Source organism: Achroia grisella, unplaced genomic scaffold, assembly GCF_030625045.1.
Source record: "Achroia grisella isolate CSIRO2021 unplaced genomic scaffold, CSIRO_AGI_Agris_v1 utg1574, whole genome shotgun sequence".
In the NCBI taxonomy this organism is placed as follows: domain Eukaryota; kingdom Metazoa; phylum Arthropoda; class Insecta; order Lepidoptera; family Pyralidae; genus Achroia; species Achroia grisella.
The window spans coordinates 187,327-205,155 of record NW_026712656.1 but is presented as its reverse complement, the minus strand read 5'-3'; the positions used below and the strand labels follow the sequence as shown (position 1 = coordinate 205,155).

General features: G+C 33.0%; 1 protein-coding gene across 2 annotated transcripts in view; it reads left to right on the top strand.

Moving 5' to 3' along the window:
- The window catches only part of LOC131841182 (neuroglian-like), a 67,760-nt gene that overhangs the window by 32,075 nt on the left and 17,856 nt on the right, over positions 1 to 17,829 (top strand). For both annotated transcript variants that reach the window (XR_009357441.1, XM_059189448.1), the window contains exon 6: positions 4,202 to 4,483. Coding sequence is in view for 1 of the 2 variants with exons in the window: in XM_059189448.1 (XP_059045431.1) it covers positions 4,202 to 4,483 (282 nt within the window). In the remaining variant the exon portion in view is untranslated. The remainder of the gene's footprint in view (positions 1 to 4,201; positions 4,484 to 17,829) is intronic.

The window sequence follows — 17,829 nt, the reverse complement described above, 5'->3', positions numbered from 1 at the left end:
TCGGAAGAAAGACGGTGTTCTAAACCGCCAGAACACCGGGGCTGTCATACAAGTATTTGTAGTTTTAAGCAAGCGTTTTGTATGTTATCTAGTATTGATTTGAAAGATCAGAAGCGGCAGTAATTATAGAGAATGAACGGGGACATGAAGATTTGATGTTAACAATGACTATGACACTATGACTATGACATATTGTAATTTAAATAATGTAAATTAAATATTGTAATGGGTGGAAGCTGTGATTGGTACAGTTTATGCTGTAAATAATATAAATGACATAGTGGAGTAACTTGAAACAGTCATGCTCGCTATAAAGTTCAAACTTGTGGCGGCGTGGTGGGCCGGGTCGATGTGCTCCCTCTAATATGGTTGAGTGCAATGATGGCTGGCTCATCCGTCATACTCGTGAACGGGTGCTGCTTGTGGTGCCTGGTCTGTTCAGGTTGCGAACACTAATTAGATTTTTTAATTTTTTTTTATATAGCATATGCTGGTGGTCACTCTATTCTCCCAAATTTGAATTTAAATGAAATAGTATTATTGTAAATATGTACAACATTAAAAAAAATACGAGCTGTCAGTTCTTCTTCTCAGTCATCTTCTCATCATATAAGAGTCTGTAATAGACCTACATGAATAAAGATATTTTGAATTCGAATTTGAATTTGAAAACACTAATGGTCCATTTCTATTTAATAAAAAAGGGAGAATTGTACAGTTTTTGCTCAAATACTCATAGACAAAGTACTTGTCCGACATTTTGAACTTTGGTCTATATATGAATTACGTTATGCGCTGTGGAAACGAGAGGGAAGTATAACAAGGAGTATGTTTTCAAATTCTAAAATATCTAACTAATAAAACACTAAATTTGATCTGTAAATGAAAATCTTCAAAATATTTTGAAACTTCATCTATGTTGGCATAAGGTGTAAAATGTTTTGTTGATGATTTTACTCTTGATTTACTAGTGTTTTGCAAAATATCTTGTGTCACACGGAGGGGGTAGTGTTACGAATGTGTCAAGTTGTGACAAGAACGGGAGGAGTGGGGAAAAATAATGAAATCCTTGTACCATAATTTATGGATTGCTCGTTTATAGATGCGACAGGCGCCGGCACTATGGTAATGATCTTTGTTTGTTATCTGTTGTTTCCTAACTAAATGAATATTTTTAAGTAATAAATAAATAATCATGAACAATTAACACAGCGTCACCTAGTTCCACGGTAAGCAGAGCTCGTGTTATAAGTACTAGACAACTGATGTGAATACATAGATAATGTTTACACCCAGACCAATATAAACAATCATACTTATGAATACAAATGTTTGCACCGTGCGAGGAATCAAACCCGTGACCATAGGAAGTGAACCGGTGTGTTAAACCCCTAGACTACCGAGCCCGTCAAAGTATATATATTAAGGTATATTATATTATAAAGGTATCCATTGAGCTATATTATATTTCATTATGAATATAACAACAATATATTAAATTAAAAATATATAATAATATTTTGATAATTGTGGTTCGATACTTTGTGGTTGTGGTCAGTCAAGTTTTCAATATGTATAACAATTGTAGGGAATATATTTAATGGAATAATTTATAATTTATCTTCCATTACAAATATCCTTCATATATATGAGTTATAATTTGTTGCTCATTTATATTTATAAATATATGATCTAATTCTTTAAAATGTACATGCAATGTTGTGTATTAATTAACATGTTCAAATATAATAACATGATTTGTAACATTGTTGCTTTATATTGTTTACTAGCTACCGCACAGGTGTATTATATTGTACACTAGCTACTCGCCCCGGCTTCGCCCGGGTGTACATGTATTATTCATATATACTCTTGAATCAGTATATCTATTGCTAAAGAGTGCATTAAAATCCGTTCCGTGTTTTAAAAGATATAAACGAACAGATGGCGGAAACTATTTCATTTTATACTATGTAAAGATATCAATATTAATTACGAGTTATGGTTTTTAAGAACAGCTTATTATGTTAGCTACATAAAAACCTAATTTTTATGTTTTTTTTCGTAGATAGAAATAATCTTCATTCAAATAAATTTAATACAAGCACTTTTGAATAGTCACATTTTTTTTATTCTACCACTCATTCACAGTGCAGGCTCATAACAAGAAGAATGAGCAAGAAACTTGTGTGTTACTCTTTTAAATAAATGTTGTTTCAATTAGATTTACATTAACAAGGATTATGTAATATAAAATCCCATATGAGTGGTAAGCTTCTTTAAATGAAGAATTCTATTTTATTTAATTAGTTGGTCCGAAAAAGTGACTACTCGAAAAAGGAATAAAGTCACAAATTGCATGTAATTACAGTTGTTAGCCCAGCCTTTTTTAACCTACTTTAATTGACCTAAATAATAGTGGCGAGCTTTGAAACGTGCATATATAGAAGAAATTGAACTAGTTTCCATTTCATGGATCAATTTGTCAATAAATTTATCGCCAGGGCGTAAGCATATTAGAAACTAAAATACCATCCTTTGTATTTTAGTTGGATATTTTTGGATATTATGATCATTTGGATGAATGGCGCGTCTTCCACAGTGCGGTTTTCTAGAAACTTTTTGCCAAGCACTGTGGAATCAGTTTCCAGCAATGGTATTTCCGTACCGATAAATATAAAGTATTTTTTTGTAAATATTTTTGCTTTATGCACAATAACAAGTTATATTATTTACCGGATCTTAAAAATAAGTATTGCTTACGTAAACTGTCAGTTTCAATTTATTTTTAAATAATATTTGTTAGCAAATATTTTCATACTGGTGATTTCTTTATTATACAATTTTGTATATGTATAGTACGTCTAGACTTGAAGCCTCAGCGCGGGAGGCCTATTAAACTCGGCGGGTTGTACCAAGAAAATCCTATTATGTGTCGTGTAAAGCGGGGTTAATAAACCTGAAATCTAGCGATATTGTTTGTAGAAATGTTTGCATAGAAGATTTATTTTTTTAAATATAAATACTTAATATCTAGTAATGAATACGATACTACCCCCTTATTAATAAATCGCCAAATATATAGAATAAAATAACATTTATTTCTTTATTCTTTACTATACACACACAGGAAAAAAATAGCAGTAATAAAATAAAAGTAATGTACAAGGGCGAGCTTATTTCTAAAGAGATTTCTTCCAGCAAACCTGAAGAAAATGTTACAAAATATTATAGGATAATACATACGTATGTCAGCCATACATACGTGTACGAGAAAAGAAAAAAAGGGAAAAGAAGACATTAAAATTATATAAATAATAATAAGTCACACTGTAAGAAGGAATAAACATACACAAATATATGAATATATAGACATACATAAATTGTACATAAGTAATATATAAGGTTTCAGTTAATATATAATTTTAATACATATATATTTCGTAAAACTTAAGTAACATTTTTATCTATGACACCACTATGCCTGTATCGTGGTGATGATATGTTTTAGAGTTAGTTCTTTCTTTCTTTGGAGTTAAAATGAGTTCCTAATTAACTTTTATTTTTTATGGATATAGATGGATATTTCGACATAAACATTTTTATTCATGAAACAATCACATGTTTGTATCGGTCTGGGTGTTTTCTATGTATAGTATGTATTTACAAAAAAAAGATCTATGTATTTGTATCAGTTATCTAGTAGCCATAACACAAGCTTTAGCTAGTTTAACTTTGGACTAGATGGCGCTGTGGGAATTGTCCTGAGATTATTATTATTATTATAGATGAATATTGTAGTAATTATAATATCTAATTGACACGGATATATGAGTACATGTAGTACCCATATAGTGCCTTGGTGTATAGGTTTTGTTCATCTATTTTTTTCGGTGTAAATATTATAGGTGGACTGGAAAAACCCTATTTTAATACTAATAGTTTACGAGATATACAAAATCCATACTAATATTACAAATGCGGTCGTATATTTTTGTTTGTTTGTTCCTTATAGTTTTCACGACTAAAGGGCTGAACTGTTCTTAATGAAAGTAACAAGAAGATAGACTATATCCCTAGGATTGACATAGGCTATCTTCATTATAAAAGAAAAAGAGACGCAGTCGAGAGTTAACTAGTAATAATGTATGTAGATTTTTTTTAAAGTAATAAAATAATAATTATATTTTTTTTTTTGCAGCGGCACCGTTCTTCACAGTGGAGCCTGAGATCCAAAACAAAGCGGAGGGTGAAATGGCCGAGATCAGATGCGAAGCTGGTGGCACCCCCTCCCCGCAGATCTCCTGGATCCACAACGGTGTACCGATTGCCCAAACGCCTAGCAACCCCCGGCGGAGAATCAGCAACGACGGCAAATACATCATCATCACCGACCTGGTGAAGAAGGATACTGGCAACTACGGTTGCAACGCGACCAATAGCATCGGATACGTGTATAAGGATATCTACGTCAACGTGCAATGTGAGTATTTTTTTTGTTAATTATAAATAAATATGTTTTTTTTTTCATACTACGAAACTGGCTACCAAGTATACGGCCCGTCTGATGGTAAATCTATGGACCCCTGAGACACCAGGAGTGTCACGTGTGCGTTGCCGACCCTTAAGAAACCTTAATGTACCCTTCTTGAAAAACCCAATGCTGTGGTTTGCTGAGAAAACCAATCAATAACCACCAATGCAATAAATGCGATGTGTCCATCACAAGAGTGGCAGGGTCATATAAGGGTGGCATGGTCCCCATATAAGGGTGGTATGGTCGCCATATAAGGGTGGTGCTTATTAGGCAAATGATAGGTTGTAGACGACATTTGAGTGTATTCTCACTTTGTTTATTATTACAATCGATGCTTATATACTACATGTTACTAATTACGTCATCCTTACAAAGCAAACACATTGATGTGTGGTTAAATCATATTTTTTTATTCTCTACTAGTACCCATTACTAGGATTTCCCTACTGCTGAACCGAAAGTTCGATCGATCTGACACTGCACGACACTTCAGCTTCCATATTGTATATTACTTTTATTTTATTATTAGTTGTGACGTGGTCGAGTGTCATGAGTCAATCAATATAATTTCTAAAATAATAATAGTGTAATGGATCGGTGGACTGTATGGGTGTCTAAATGATGAAAACACGTAGTTTGTATGATAATAATATATATTAGAATATAGTTGCGAACTATACGAAAGACAATAAGAGAATAATACAATAAAGTGAAGTATATCAAATAACATGACATATAAAAAAGAACTCTTCAAAAATATAAATTTAAAAATATCAAAAGAGTTCGGCGGTCGGTCGCCAACAAATAGCCTAAATCACTTCCTATAACATTAGTTATCTGAGAGTGAAAGTCACGTCGAAATCGGTCCAGCCATTTGTTAGGAGTATGGGTAACTAATTGTGACACGAGAATTTTATATTTAAGATGTAAGTAAGTAGACCGACGCGTAACATGCCCGGAGAGCAATCAATTAATTATAATACCTGTCGCATGTTGATACCGTTAAGGAATCATTACACCAACCAGTTTCCTACTCTTAGATAAATGATGATTTATATATCACATTAACTACATAATCTAGATATTTGATATTTATTTATTTAATTAACACAATATAAACTTGCAGCTAATTGCCAACACGTTTATATTTTAAAACTATTTATAATTATACGATGATAAATATATTCTTATTTTAGTAATTATGGAAGGCAAGGCTTCTGTATAAACGTCAGCATCTTGGACCTTACCTAAAAATAAATTTAATAATTGCAATGCTCTCATAGTGGGAGAATTGCTAGCGTGCCGACGCGGTTGCAAACAGTAGATGTAAAAATATGTTGTAAAACAATTTATAATTGGACTAACAGACCCTGCCACGCGTTGTTGTGGCTAAGATTCTTAAATAAAATAATATTGCGACTATAAATTGAGATGTAAGCTATCCTATCTTTCAAGTTGGATCAAATTGCACACAATGTGCATATCAAATTTGCAATCGGTTCAGTAGTTTAGGAGTCTATCGCGGACAAACAACGTGACACGTAATTTTTATGTATAAAGATAAATATTTTAATAATAATGAGTTAGATGGAACTGTCACAAGTCTATTAAATCTATTTTAAATACATTAATTTCCCCTATAACACGTACGTACTCTTATAACGCATTATCATTTAAGCTATTTCAATCACCCCTATAACACGGGCATTCTTCGATACAACTCATTGATTTCACACATTATATGTCTGTACTGTGAAATTTATAATGATATGTTCATTTTGTTTTGTACAGTTCATAATTAGTACAGTTATTTTTAGTTCATAGGAATAAGTTTTTTATTTTAGTTTAGTTTTGATATATATTCTTTATTGCACTTTTAAATACAGTTGTAAACTTAAACATATACAGAGTTTTTCTAAGAGAGATCTCTACCAGTCAACCCAACAATGAGGCATAGTTGAGTTGAACAATATTATGTTGAAATGTCCAAAAGTTGAGAAAAATAAAACATTTAAAACTCAATAAATTAAATAATGTTCTAATTATAATAAAATATACAATAATAAATAAAATAAACATTAATAATAGTTATATATATATACATACATATACAATTACTATAGATATCTACATATATTACACAAAATACAAATAATAAAATACATGAAACTAATCATACTAATCGATAAATAGTGCGATTTCAACCTTTTCTTAAAACAACCAATTGATGGACTTGCCTGTATCTGTACTGGTAGTTTGTTCCATAACCGAGCAGCGCGAAATGAAAAGGAATCTCCTAAGAATTGATACTTGCCACCTAACCTTTTCGGTGAGTTTGTCTTCGATGGGCCGGTTTCGGGGATATTATACTCTTATATCACGGTCTGTATTCCGACCTAGATTTATAAATACAATGAATACGTGTGCTCGTAAAGTCGCAAATGACTCGGAAACGCCCATGTGGCTGTTGCATTCCTAATGAGGCGCATACACCATAAAACATAGGCATGTTAACTAAGTACTTGGTTTATCGTATGAATATTATCGCCCCTTAATTACAATAACTAAAACCTCTTTAGAACTCTGTTTGAGTATTTGGTTGACTTTCTTTGAATGTTTAGTCACTTCCTTTGATTACAACACAAATAGATTGAAAGAAAATTATAATCATTATATTAATACGTGAAGCAAAAACTTTGTACCCCTTTTTACGAAAATTCCGCGAACGGAGGAGTATGAAATTTCGCACATTTGTTTATTTAAAGACGACAGAATGCTAATATATTTATAATTATGCCTAAAAAGTAAAAATACATTAAAGCAATAAAAAAAAACACAATAAAACACACACCTATGTATTTGACACACATAGGACTTTAATATGTTATGAACATTATTAAAGTTCTATTGTCTAAGATTTATAATTTGAATTAAGGTCCATTACTACTAGAAATAGATATATAATGTACACTAGGAATGCACGATGTAATATGTCGTGAGCTTTATATTAAATAATAAAAAAAAAACACTAATATTATTTTCCATTGAAGATTTATTCAGAAATGAATTTTATGATGTCATTACACATAAATAGTGTTGCAATACGATTTTGTCACGCGATGGAAACTCACTCTGTATGGGTAAACGTACTATTGAATGTCGTTTTAATGTAATGTTTTTAATTCAATTTATTTTAGTTTACTAACTGACCCCGCAACGCTGTTTTGCCATATAAATTAAAATCGCTATTAAAAAATATAGGGTTGATGCTAGAAGAGTGAAAATTTAGGGTTGTATGTGCTTTCTAATGCCATATTATAAAAAAAAATACAAAAAAATAAAAGAAAATGTTATGGAATACCCTTATCACTTAGGGGTATGAAAAATTGATAGTAGCCGATTCTCAGATATTATTCAGTAGGAATGCATGTAAAATTTCATAAATATCGGTCAAGCCGTTTAGAGAGTAGGGTAACTAAGACACGAGAATTTAATATGTAAGATTTATATTTGATAGTTTTTTGGCATAATACTACTTCCAACTTATAATGAGCAAAGGTTGTGAGTTCGAGTTTAGACTTGGACGTTATAAATGTGGTGTCTACTTAACATAGTATAAAGTCGCCACCGCTATCTGTAACCACTCAACTCACTCTCACCATCACCGTCGCTCTTTTAAATATGGCAATGGATTTTAATACAGTTTCTAGCAATATATACAGTGATTCAAGAGGATGGTTTATATGTATAATACATGCGTGTTATACATAACAAGCCGAGAAATTTAAAGATACAAATCTTTGAATTTCTGGGTTGTTATATATTACTAGCTGTTCCGGCAAACGTAGTTTTGAGTTAAAATAAAAAGAAAATTTAGGGGTGGACTACCCCTAACATTTAGGGGGATGAAAAATAGATGTTGGTCGATTCTCAGACCTATTCAATACGCTCACAAAATTTCATGAGAATCGGTCAAGCCGTTTCGGAGGAGTATGGGAAGGAAAACTGTGACACGAGAATTTTATATAATAATAATGAGGCATGGTGGTATGCTGGCTAAGTCAGAGACGTTGTTAAACCTCATGTTGAAGCCACTTGACATGCTTTTATTTCTCTAAATATAAGTATTTGAATCATGACAGACCGGCGAACCTACCGCCGTTTCTTGGATTAATTGTTGATTTGTTATCGTTGTTTCCATTACCACTGAGTCGGTCACAAATATAAATTGGTATATAAATTATTTTTGTGTCGGCTTGTCGGTTGAGGTTTGAACTCACCTCCTTTCGATGTAAGTCTGGGTAGCAATCACTAAGCTACGACGCTCTTAATTCATTCAAATGTTTATTCGAATGTCCGCTACAATAATAAGCTTTTATTAGGAAAGCAGCGTTGACCATAACTGTCAGTTATAATTTGACCATCACACCAATGGGGATCCCACAGAATTGTTAGTGATATGACAAATGCAATCTTACGCCTTACGAAACTAAGTCGGAAATTTCTTGTAGCTTACCAATTAGCTATATTTAGCGGCACTCAGCAATTGTTCCGTTGGAAAGTAGAAATGTTTAGAGCATACGGACATAGTTATGATCACTTACTGTCTGTCCGTACATTTCATTTTATGTATACATATAAACTAAACAAAAACTTAAGAAAATCTATTTTAAACGTTCTTTTTTATCTCTGATTATTTTGAGTGCAAAGAAAGAAGTAAACTCGTTATTATCACTCGATGAGTATGATTGTTTGGGCTGGAATGTTTTGTATATTTTTTTATTGCATGAAAATGGAATGGTGCACCTGCCTGCGCTAATATATGCGTGGAGACAGATAGGATAAGCATGGAAGCAGATATTTATCGTCGCTTATCAGCAATGCTATGGATATGCTGAGAAAAATATAGAGGAACTGAAAAACCACAATGAAAGACTAGACTAGTCCATACTCTTTCTTGTTCTCTATATTTCTGTACCGTGCGGATACGTGGACCCTGCGTAAAATTGAAAAAAAAAGACGCTTTAGAAATGTGGTGCTGGAGTAGAATGCTTCGAATATCATGGACTGAAGTCAGGACAAATGTTTCTGTTTCCATCCTCGAAGAATTCGGCATTAAGCAGCGTCTATCTACATTGACACAATCGCGCATCCTTACCTTCTTTAGTCACGTCACGCGTAGAGACAATTCATCCATAGAGCGGCTTGTCATACAGGGTAGGGTTGATGGTACTAGACCCCGTGGACGATCCATCCATGCGATGGATCGACCAAGTCCAAGCAGCAATAGGCGGTGCTAATAATGCCATTCTAGGACGAGTGTACCAGAATGGCAGCCAGTAGGGAGAAATGGCGAGCTCTCTTAAGGCGGTTGGCCTCTACCTCTCACTGCACTAATAATGACCACGACCGTTCTGTCAGCGTATCAAATAAAGAGAATCAGCAATTGACCACGATGGTTCAAGGGTGACCGCTAAGGAAAGAGACTGGTAGCAACGGGATCACTAGTCCTCGTTACTTTACTACAATTCGCACTCCTCTATCTGTATTAGGTGTCCATTCAATTTAAAAATATTTACGACCGATTATGACGCGATTTTTTTTGTTTAAAAGCTGACGATATTAGGAATATTTTGATATTATAAAATTTGTATATGACAGAGATTTGTCGGAGATTGCACCCTAATCTAGATGGAGATCTTTATCTTAGGAATCAATGACCAGACGTCTAAAATAACCTTAAAAATAAATGAAATAAAATAAGAGAAATATTAACTAAGTAGCTTAATTCTAAATTTATTGTTGTTCTAGTGAAAACAAAAGTTGCTTTGAGTGATCGAAATGGTTCTTAGCTAAAATTTATTTAATACTTAAATAAATTCATTTCTTCATTTGGTTTATACTTTTTGTGGTATGGCTACCATTAAATAGTATGACATTATTAGATATCCAGCATTTGAAACCGTTACCTTGGCCCAGTTATCTCGGACGCGACGCGCCGCCTGCCTGCCGACTTGATCAATTGGCTCGAGCCTTATTTGATTTGCAGATACAAATGTACCTAGTTGCAAACATAAAATCAAATACTGTATAAGTAACCTTATAACCAATTTATTTGAATTTCTGCGAATTAGTTTTTATTTTTAACGTATAATAATACTAGCAACCACACGTTGCTGTGGCGAAGGTTCTTGAATAAAATAATATATTGCGACTATAAATTGAGATGTAAGCTATCCTATCTTTCAAGTTGGATCAAATTGCACACAACGTGCAAATCAAATTTGCAATTGGTGCAGTAGTTTAGGAGTTCATCGCGGACAAACAACGTGACATGTATTTTTTATATATAAAGATAATAATAATTTCTTATGATAATTCACGCACAGTGAATTTATTTCAAGTAGTTTTGGCTTGAAAGAGTAATAAAGTTTCATCTATCCGTCCTCAAAAATATCAGTTATTTTTGAAATATTAAAAAAAAAATCGGTCATATATTATACATATATGTATGTATATTATGATTTTTTTCAAAAGATTACCAATACCGAGTCCAAAATGAAACGACCGACCCCTTTATGCGGGAATGGAGGAAAAACAGCTTAGCGATGGTATTTTCGAAGGGTTTTGGCGCCGGAGGGTGTTTTTTTACCCAATAAATAGTTGTAGTAACAGCAATAAGTAGAAAAAATATGAATCGTGCAGTTTTCATATAGATTGAGGCGCCTGGGTGTTCTATCTATGTTTTGTATCTGTAAGTTGAGGACGGGAAATTGCAATTCTTGTCCTAAATATGTTTTACTCGTAGATTTATTTAGACTTGAGACTTGTCAAATATTTATCCTAACCTGTTTCTTATTAATATAAACTCGTAGTTTGCGAGTGTGGATGGATGTTTGTTACTTTTTCACGCAAAAACTACTGAATGGATTTTAATGAAACCTTACAGTAATATGGCTTATACATCAGAATAAATACAGGCTATATTTATATAGAAATTTACACAATGGAATTTAACACGGGTGAAAGCAAGGGTATAGATAGTATTATATATTTCTAAAAACCGTCTTTGTATAATTATATTTACCAGCCCAGTATATATACATATATATAGTCATTCGCTTATATTCTATACAGTCCTTCGCTCACAGCTTGTTTACCATACCAATTAAATAAAATAAATTAATGAATATGACATAAATTATCATATTCATTACTTTATTTTATTAAATTAGATTATAGATAATTAAATAAATTGAACAATATTTCAATTAATTAATGTAATTGACAAGAATAAAATTCTGTCGATAACATATGCACAAGTCTATTTGTTTATTTGTTCATTTGCATTCCATAGTGTTACAATAAAGATTGACGTAATATCTTTAAATTTAACATTTTACAACGATACTAAATATTTATAAAGATGTCTTTCGTTCGCCGTTCTATTGATCGAATAAACAAATTCCAAAATCCCTTTAGTGGTATTTTAATAATCAAATTAAAAGCTACACGCAAATTATAACGGGTTGCCCCTATTAATTAACGCGAGTCCGACACGCCTTTGCTCGATTTTCTCCACTAAACCAACTAATATTTCTATTCATAACAATCCACATTAATTACATGGTACCTATTCATCGTAAGACTCTGGCTAGATCCCAAGATTTTATAGCACATATTACAATATTATACATATATTACGACATATTGACGACGTGGGCTAGCGGTTTAGCAAGTCCTTTCCGTCTGATGGTCGCGAATTCGATTCCTCACACGGCACAAACATTTGTATTCATGAGTATGATTGTTTGTATCGGTCTCGGTGTTTTCTATGTATATGTATGTATTTACGAAAAAATCTATGTATTTGTATCAGTTATCTAGAACTCATAGCACAGGCTTTAGCTAGCTTAACTTAGAACTTTATAGGACACTAGCTGACCCCGCGATCTCTATCCTGCCTCAGAATTAAATAATATGTCAAAGGTTTTTGAAGTTTAGTTACTCAATAAATTTGTTGAACGAATGTTGTTTTTTTGCATGAAATTTCAACATAATATGTCACTTTGTTACTTCCTTGAAATTCTACAATTGTTTCAAAACCAAAATTAGGTAGTCTAGTTGTTCCCAAGTTTTAGCGAGACTAACTAATGTCATTTGATCTTATATATAAAATTCTCGTGTCACAGTTTTCGTTCCCATACTCCTCCGAAACGGCTTGACCGATTCTCATGAAATTTTGTGAGCGTATTGAGTAGGTCCGAGAATCGGCCAACATCTATTGATGACAAATAGATGTTGGCCGATTCTCGGACCTACTGTTATGGGTGGACTACCCCTAAATGTTAGGGGTAGTCCACCCCTAATTTTTTGTTTTTCATTTTAAGGCAAAACAACGTTTACCGGGACAGCTAGTTTATATATAAAAACAATATTTGTATATTTGCTTTATTGACCACTAAAATTGGTACAAAAGGTGGACCTAATTCCATTCTTTTGCATTCCCTCCCAGTCAACCTTAAACAGTCATAACACTATGTTTATTACGTATGTATTTACAGAAAACATTGTATATAAGTATTTCTATCAGTTATTTAGTACCCATAACACAAGCTTAGCATTACTTGTGTATTGACGGGAGCTGGAGTGACGACTGAAAGCACCGAGATCAAGTACAATATTAACTTTTATTATGTTAAAGAGTACATTATATATTATATCTTATTACTACATCACACTTGGTACTAGATTCCATTGTCTGAATTGTCCTGAGTTATTATTAATAGTTCACAATACATCTGTATAGGAGTAATATAAGCTTATCCGATGAAAAATTATGTCACTACTGCATGCGATTGCAAACGAATTCTTCGTATTCGCTAATAATGCAATGCAGGCTCGTTAATAGCTTTTGTTTCATAATATACATATGCCATTGTCTTCTCCACAAACTTCACAAAAACAATTAACAATGTTCTATAAGAGTGGGCACTTAATTCTATGTAAGGACTAGAAATGCTTCCACAAAAGTAAGTCTATTGTGAGTCACAGTTGCCCTCAACAACAGTTTTGTTTTAATAGGCGGGCTTGTATATTAGGGTAAAACCTTCGAAAATAAACTATACACACAATAGTTTTCTAATGTGCCGAGTTGAAAAACATTATAATATAGATTCATACAAATATTATTTTGATTCCCCGTAGCCCAAGCCTGATCAACTGAACTCCAGATTTGTGAAAAAAATCTATTTCCATTCTAAATTCAATCTATAATAGTGGTATTTTTTCTGGTCTTATATTGAAATGTACTATTTTTTTATTTGACTCCTAGTGGCACAAGCTCTGGTCAACTTAACTTCAGATTTGTAAATTATGTAAAAACCATTTCTGTTCTAATATTCCAAATTTAAATTTTAATAGTACCTTTTTTCTTTCTTCTCCCCTTGGCGGCCGTATTTATTTTTGACTTGTTTGATACATGTGGTCAACTAAATTCCAGAATTTTAATTTATAAAAACATTTCTGACCTATAATTCCAAATTTGAATTTTAATAGTATTTTTTTCCTTCTTCTGCTCTTGGCAGTAATTTAAAAACATGTGGTCAACATTTCATTGCTGTTCTAATATTCCAAATTTAAATTTTATTAGTATTTTTTTCCTTCTGGCTTACCGCTAGTGGCCTGGCTTGTATTAAATCATTGTATATTTTTAACGCGTTTTATAATCTCATTGTCCCAGGCATAGAGTACATTCTGCTAAAATATATTGTAACCTAACCTTGACATAACCTCGATTATGATTCGCGCGTGTATTTGATGCTCGGCTTCGCGGATGCAGTATGCACTAGCCGGCGGATTGAAGTGACAACAATTTATTTCGCACACGTTAGGACTTACTACATAATATAAATGTGAGTAAATGTTCGTCTATTTGTCACTTTTACACAGATAAATATCTGAACGGATCTTAATGAAATGATATCACGAGACGGACAATAGACTAATTTTTGATCTCAAAAAATAATATGAAAGAGAATGGAATAAGAGATAAAACTTTGAGATATGTTTTTTACAGTTTTAAAACTTAACAGGAGACTTAGGAAATGTCAAATTTCATCGTAGCGTTAAATTGAAAATAATAAGGCACAAATTAAATAATAGTCAAGTTATGTCTTAATTGGATCATGGAAATCGTCATTATCATTCAAATTGATTATTATGCGAAATAATTTCAATTGTTAATTATCGTTTGTTCGCGTTTATTAACGGTGATTAATTTATTAGGGTTCTCAACGATAATAATATGTATAAGATGACACTGTCTATCAATACGTAAACCGTAATCGTCATAGCTAAATGCTACGAGACAATACACATCCGTGGCGGTTCCTTTGTTGTCCTTATAAAAAAAATAAACAGCTGCTGGCCCCCACAGTCGCTATTGCGTGTTTTCACAATGTAACTCTACCTGGCCGACAGAATGTAGGTATCTACCCCAACGGAGAGGGTGGGTGCGCCACGAGCAACCCCCGAATTTCCAAGTTCGATAACCCCCGCTTGACTCATCCGGACGGAGACGGGGCTTAATCTATTATTTTATTTGCCTACTCTCCAGTCCGCCACCCTTATTTGATACCAGTCACGAATGGGGGTAGTTAGAATCCCAGTAGGGTATTTCGGCTAAACTCAATATTGGGTGGTGAACGTGATTGTATGCGAATGCAGGGCATTACTAATGGATCGCAGACAATTATTCTCTTCACGACGTATGGTTGCCTGGTAGAAAATGCCGCATGATGTTAAGTCCGCCAAATATACTGTACTATATTTTATACTAGCTTTGTCCGCGGTTCCAACCGCGTTTAATTTCAATATATAAAAATCAATAAAAAATATAGTCTATATGTTATTCTGAAGCCTAAGCTATATTACTGTAAAGTTTCATCAAAATCCGTTGAATACTTTTCTGTATATAAACAGGGTATAATAAAGTGTACAAATAAAATATGCTGCAAAAGTTTCGGTTGTTATATCTATACATATAAATAAAATTGGAGTGTCTGTTTGTAATATTGAAATAACCGTTTTTTACCACCTGCATATGAATATAGATACGGTACATACACCTGAAAACATTTTTTTACAATTTTTCTGGATTCTGATGAAACTTTACAATAATATAGCTTATGCATTAGAATAATATATAGGCTATATGCTTTATTGAAACCGGGCACAGCTGATATAAAATATATACATAAACTTGTACAAGACGGTCTTATCATTAAGCATTTTCCAGTCTTTCTTTCCAGACAGTTAGAAGATAAAGATATGAGAGAAAGAGGAGGTAGTGCTCATAACAACAGATACTGAAGTATTCATTGCAGCTGTGAAGTAACAGCGCAAAAATTGATTTATGAAAACTCGTGTTTAGGGGGAGTGTCATACACGTACCCTAGTTTCATAATTCTATTTGAACAATTTCTCGACTTCCGCCATATTCTCGCAATTCAATATGTTACATCAACATTCATATATTATTTCTATGGCTATAGAATTGCTTGTTGATTCAGGGTCGATGAATAAATCCATTATGCTGTTATCCTTACAAAGTATAAAATATATGAAATATATTATGAGGGCTCCCGAAAGATGCTGAAAGGGAATTTATAGAACGTTTTGTCATTATGATATATTGATATGGGATCGAGAGGATGCGAAATAAATGTTATTTCCTCATATTAATATGAAATTAATTAAACAGGGGCCATTTTCATTACTTATTGTATTTGTATTATTTGACGGCTTCGGTGGTCTAGCTTAGAACACCTCTTTATTTCCGATGGTCGCCGGTTCGATTCCACGCACGGAACAAACATTTATATTCATGGGTATGATTATTTATATCGGTCTGGACGTTTTCTATGTATAATATGTATGTATTTACGTAAAATCTATGTAATTGTATCAGTTATCTAATACCCTTAACACAAGCTTTAGCACAACTTTAGCTAGTTTGATTTACGAACTTTTTTATATAGCTTGGAAGCCATGTTGTCTATACGGTTTCTAAGCTACATCCGATGATTTATTTTATTCAATACCTGATGATGCATCGTTCAGAGGCGAAATACGTATCGCAATATGGGCGTAGACTGAATAATAGTCGGAATTTGATCACCAATAGACAAGGTCGTAATGCTTCCAGTAGCTGTGGTCAGGTCAGGTTAATTAAACAACTCTAAAACACAATTACACCGTGAATTATAATTGTAGCAATATGACTGTTTTTTTAGTTGTGTCAATCAATCAATCTCATTCATACTCAGTTTTCCAACACACATCTTTCATTATTTATATTATTAATAGGATCTTAACACGAATAATTTTATAGCAAATAAAGGTTTTTTACCTCTCTCGATGTTTCGACTAGGTTGCACTAGCCGTGGTCACGAACTGACTGGAGTAACAGCGATGTTAATGTAGATAGGTGCCAGCAGTTTTTTCATCAGAACAGAACTCTATATATCCCTACACTTATTGACTGAACTTTGCTTGAATATATTTATGACTGGAGTCCACGCATATTTCAATCAGTACTTACGTAAATGTGTCTGTACATTTGTTACGTTTTGACGACTAAACGCCTGAACGAATTTTGATGAAAATTGATGATCCAACCCCATAAGTTGGATTGTATCACGGGGACGGACATAGGCTAATCTAAAAAAGATGGCAAAGTCGCACATAGCAGTAATATATAGTGTTCTTTTTACTCGCACTCAACTGATAATTAAGATGTGGGCCATATTGATTGAGCATGCACTGATTGAAGAATCAGCCCACGTTTTAAAAGAGAAAGCTAATTGGGTTAATAGATTTTAACTACATACCAATTGTACGTATTTGCTTTACTAACATTTTGTCGTTTGAACGACCGTTTAGGACTACGTATCTATACTATCTTTTTTTTTATTTGTTTTACATAGGTACGTAAGCTCTATATGTATATATACGAGTATAGCGCTAGCGGACTAGTAAATAAAAGCTATGAACCTTTATTTGCTGCCAGTATGTCAGCAATCTCATTTTTTTAATATTAATTAGTCGTAAAAGCAGAGGAAACTATATAATGTACTAGCTGTGCCCGCGCTTTCACCCGCCTGAAATTATATGTTATTAATTATATCTGATGTATAAGCTATATTACTGTAAAGTTTCATCAAAATCCTTTGAGTAGTTATACGTGAAAGAGTAACAAACATCCATCCATACTCACAAACTATCGCCTT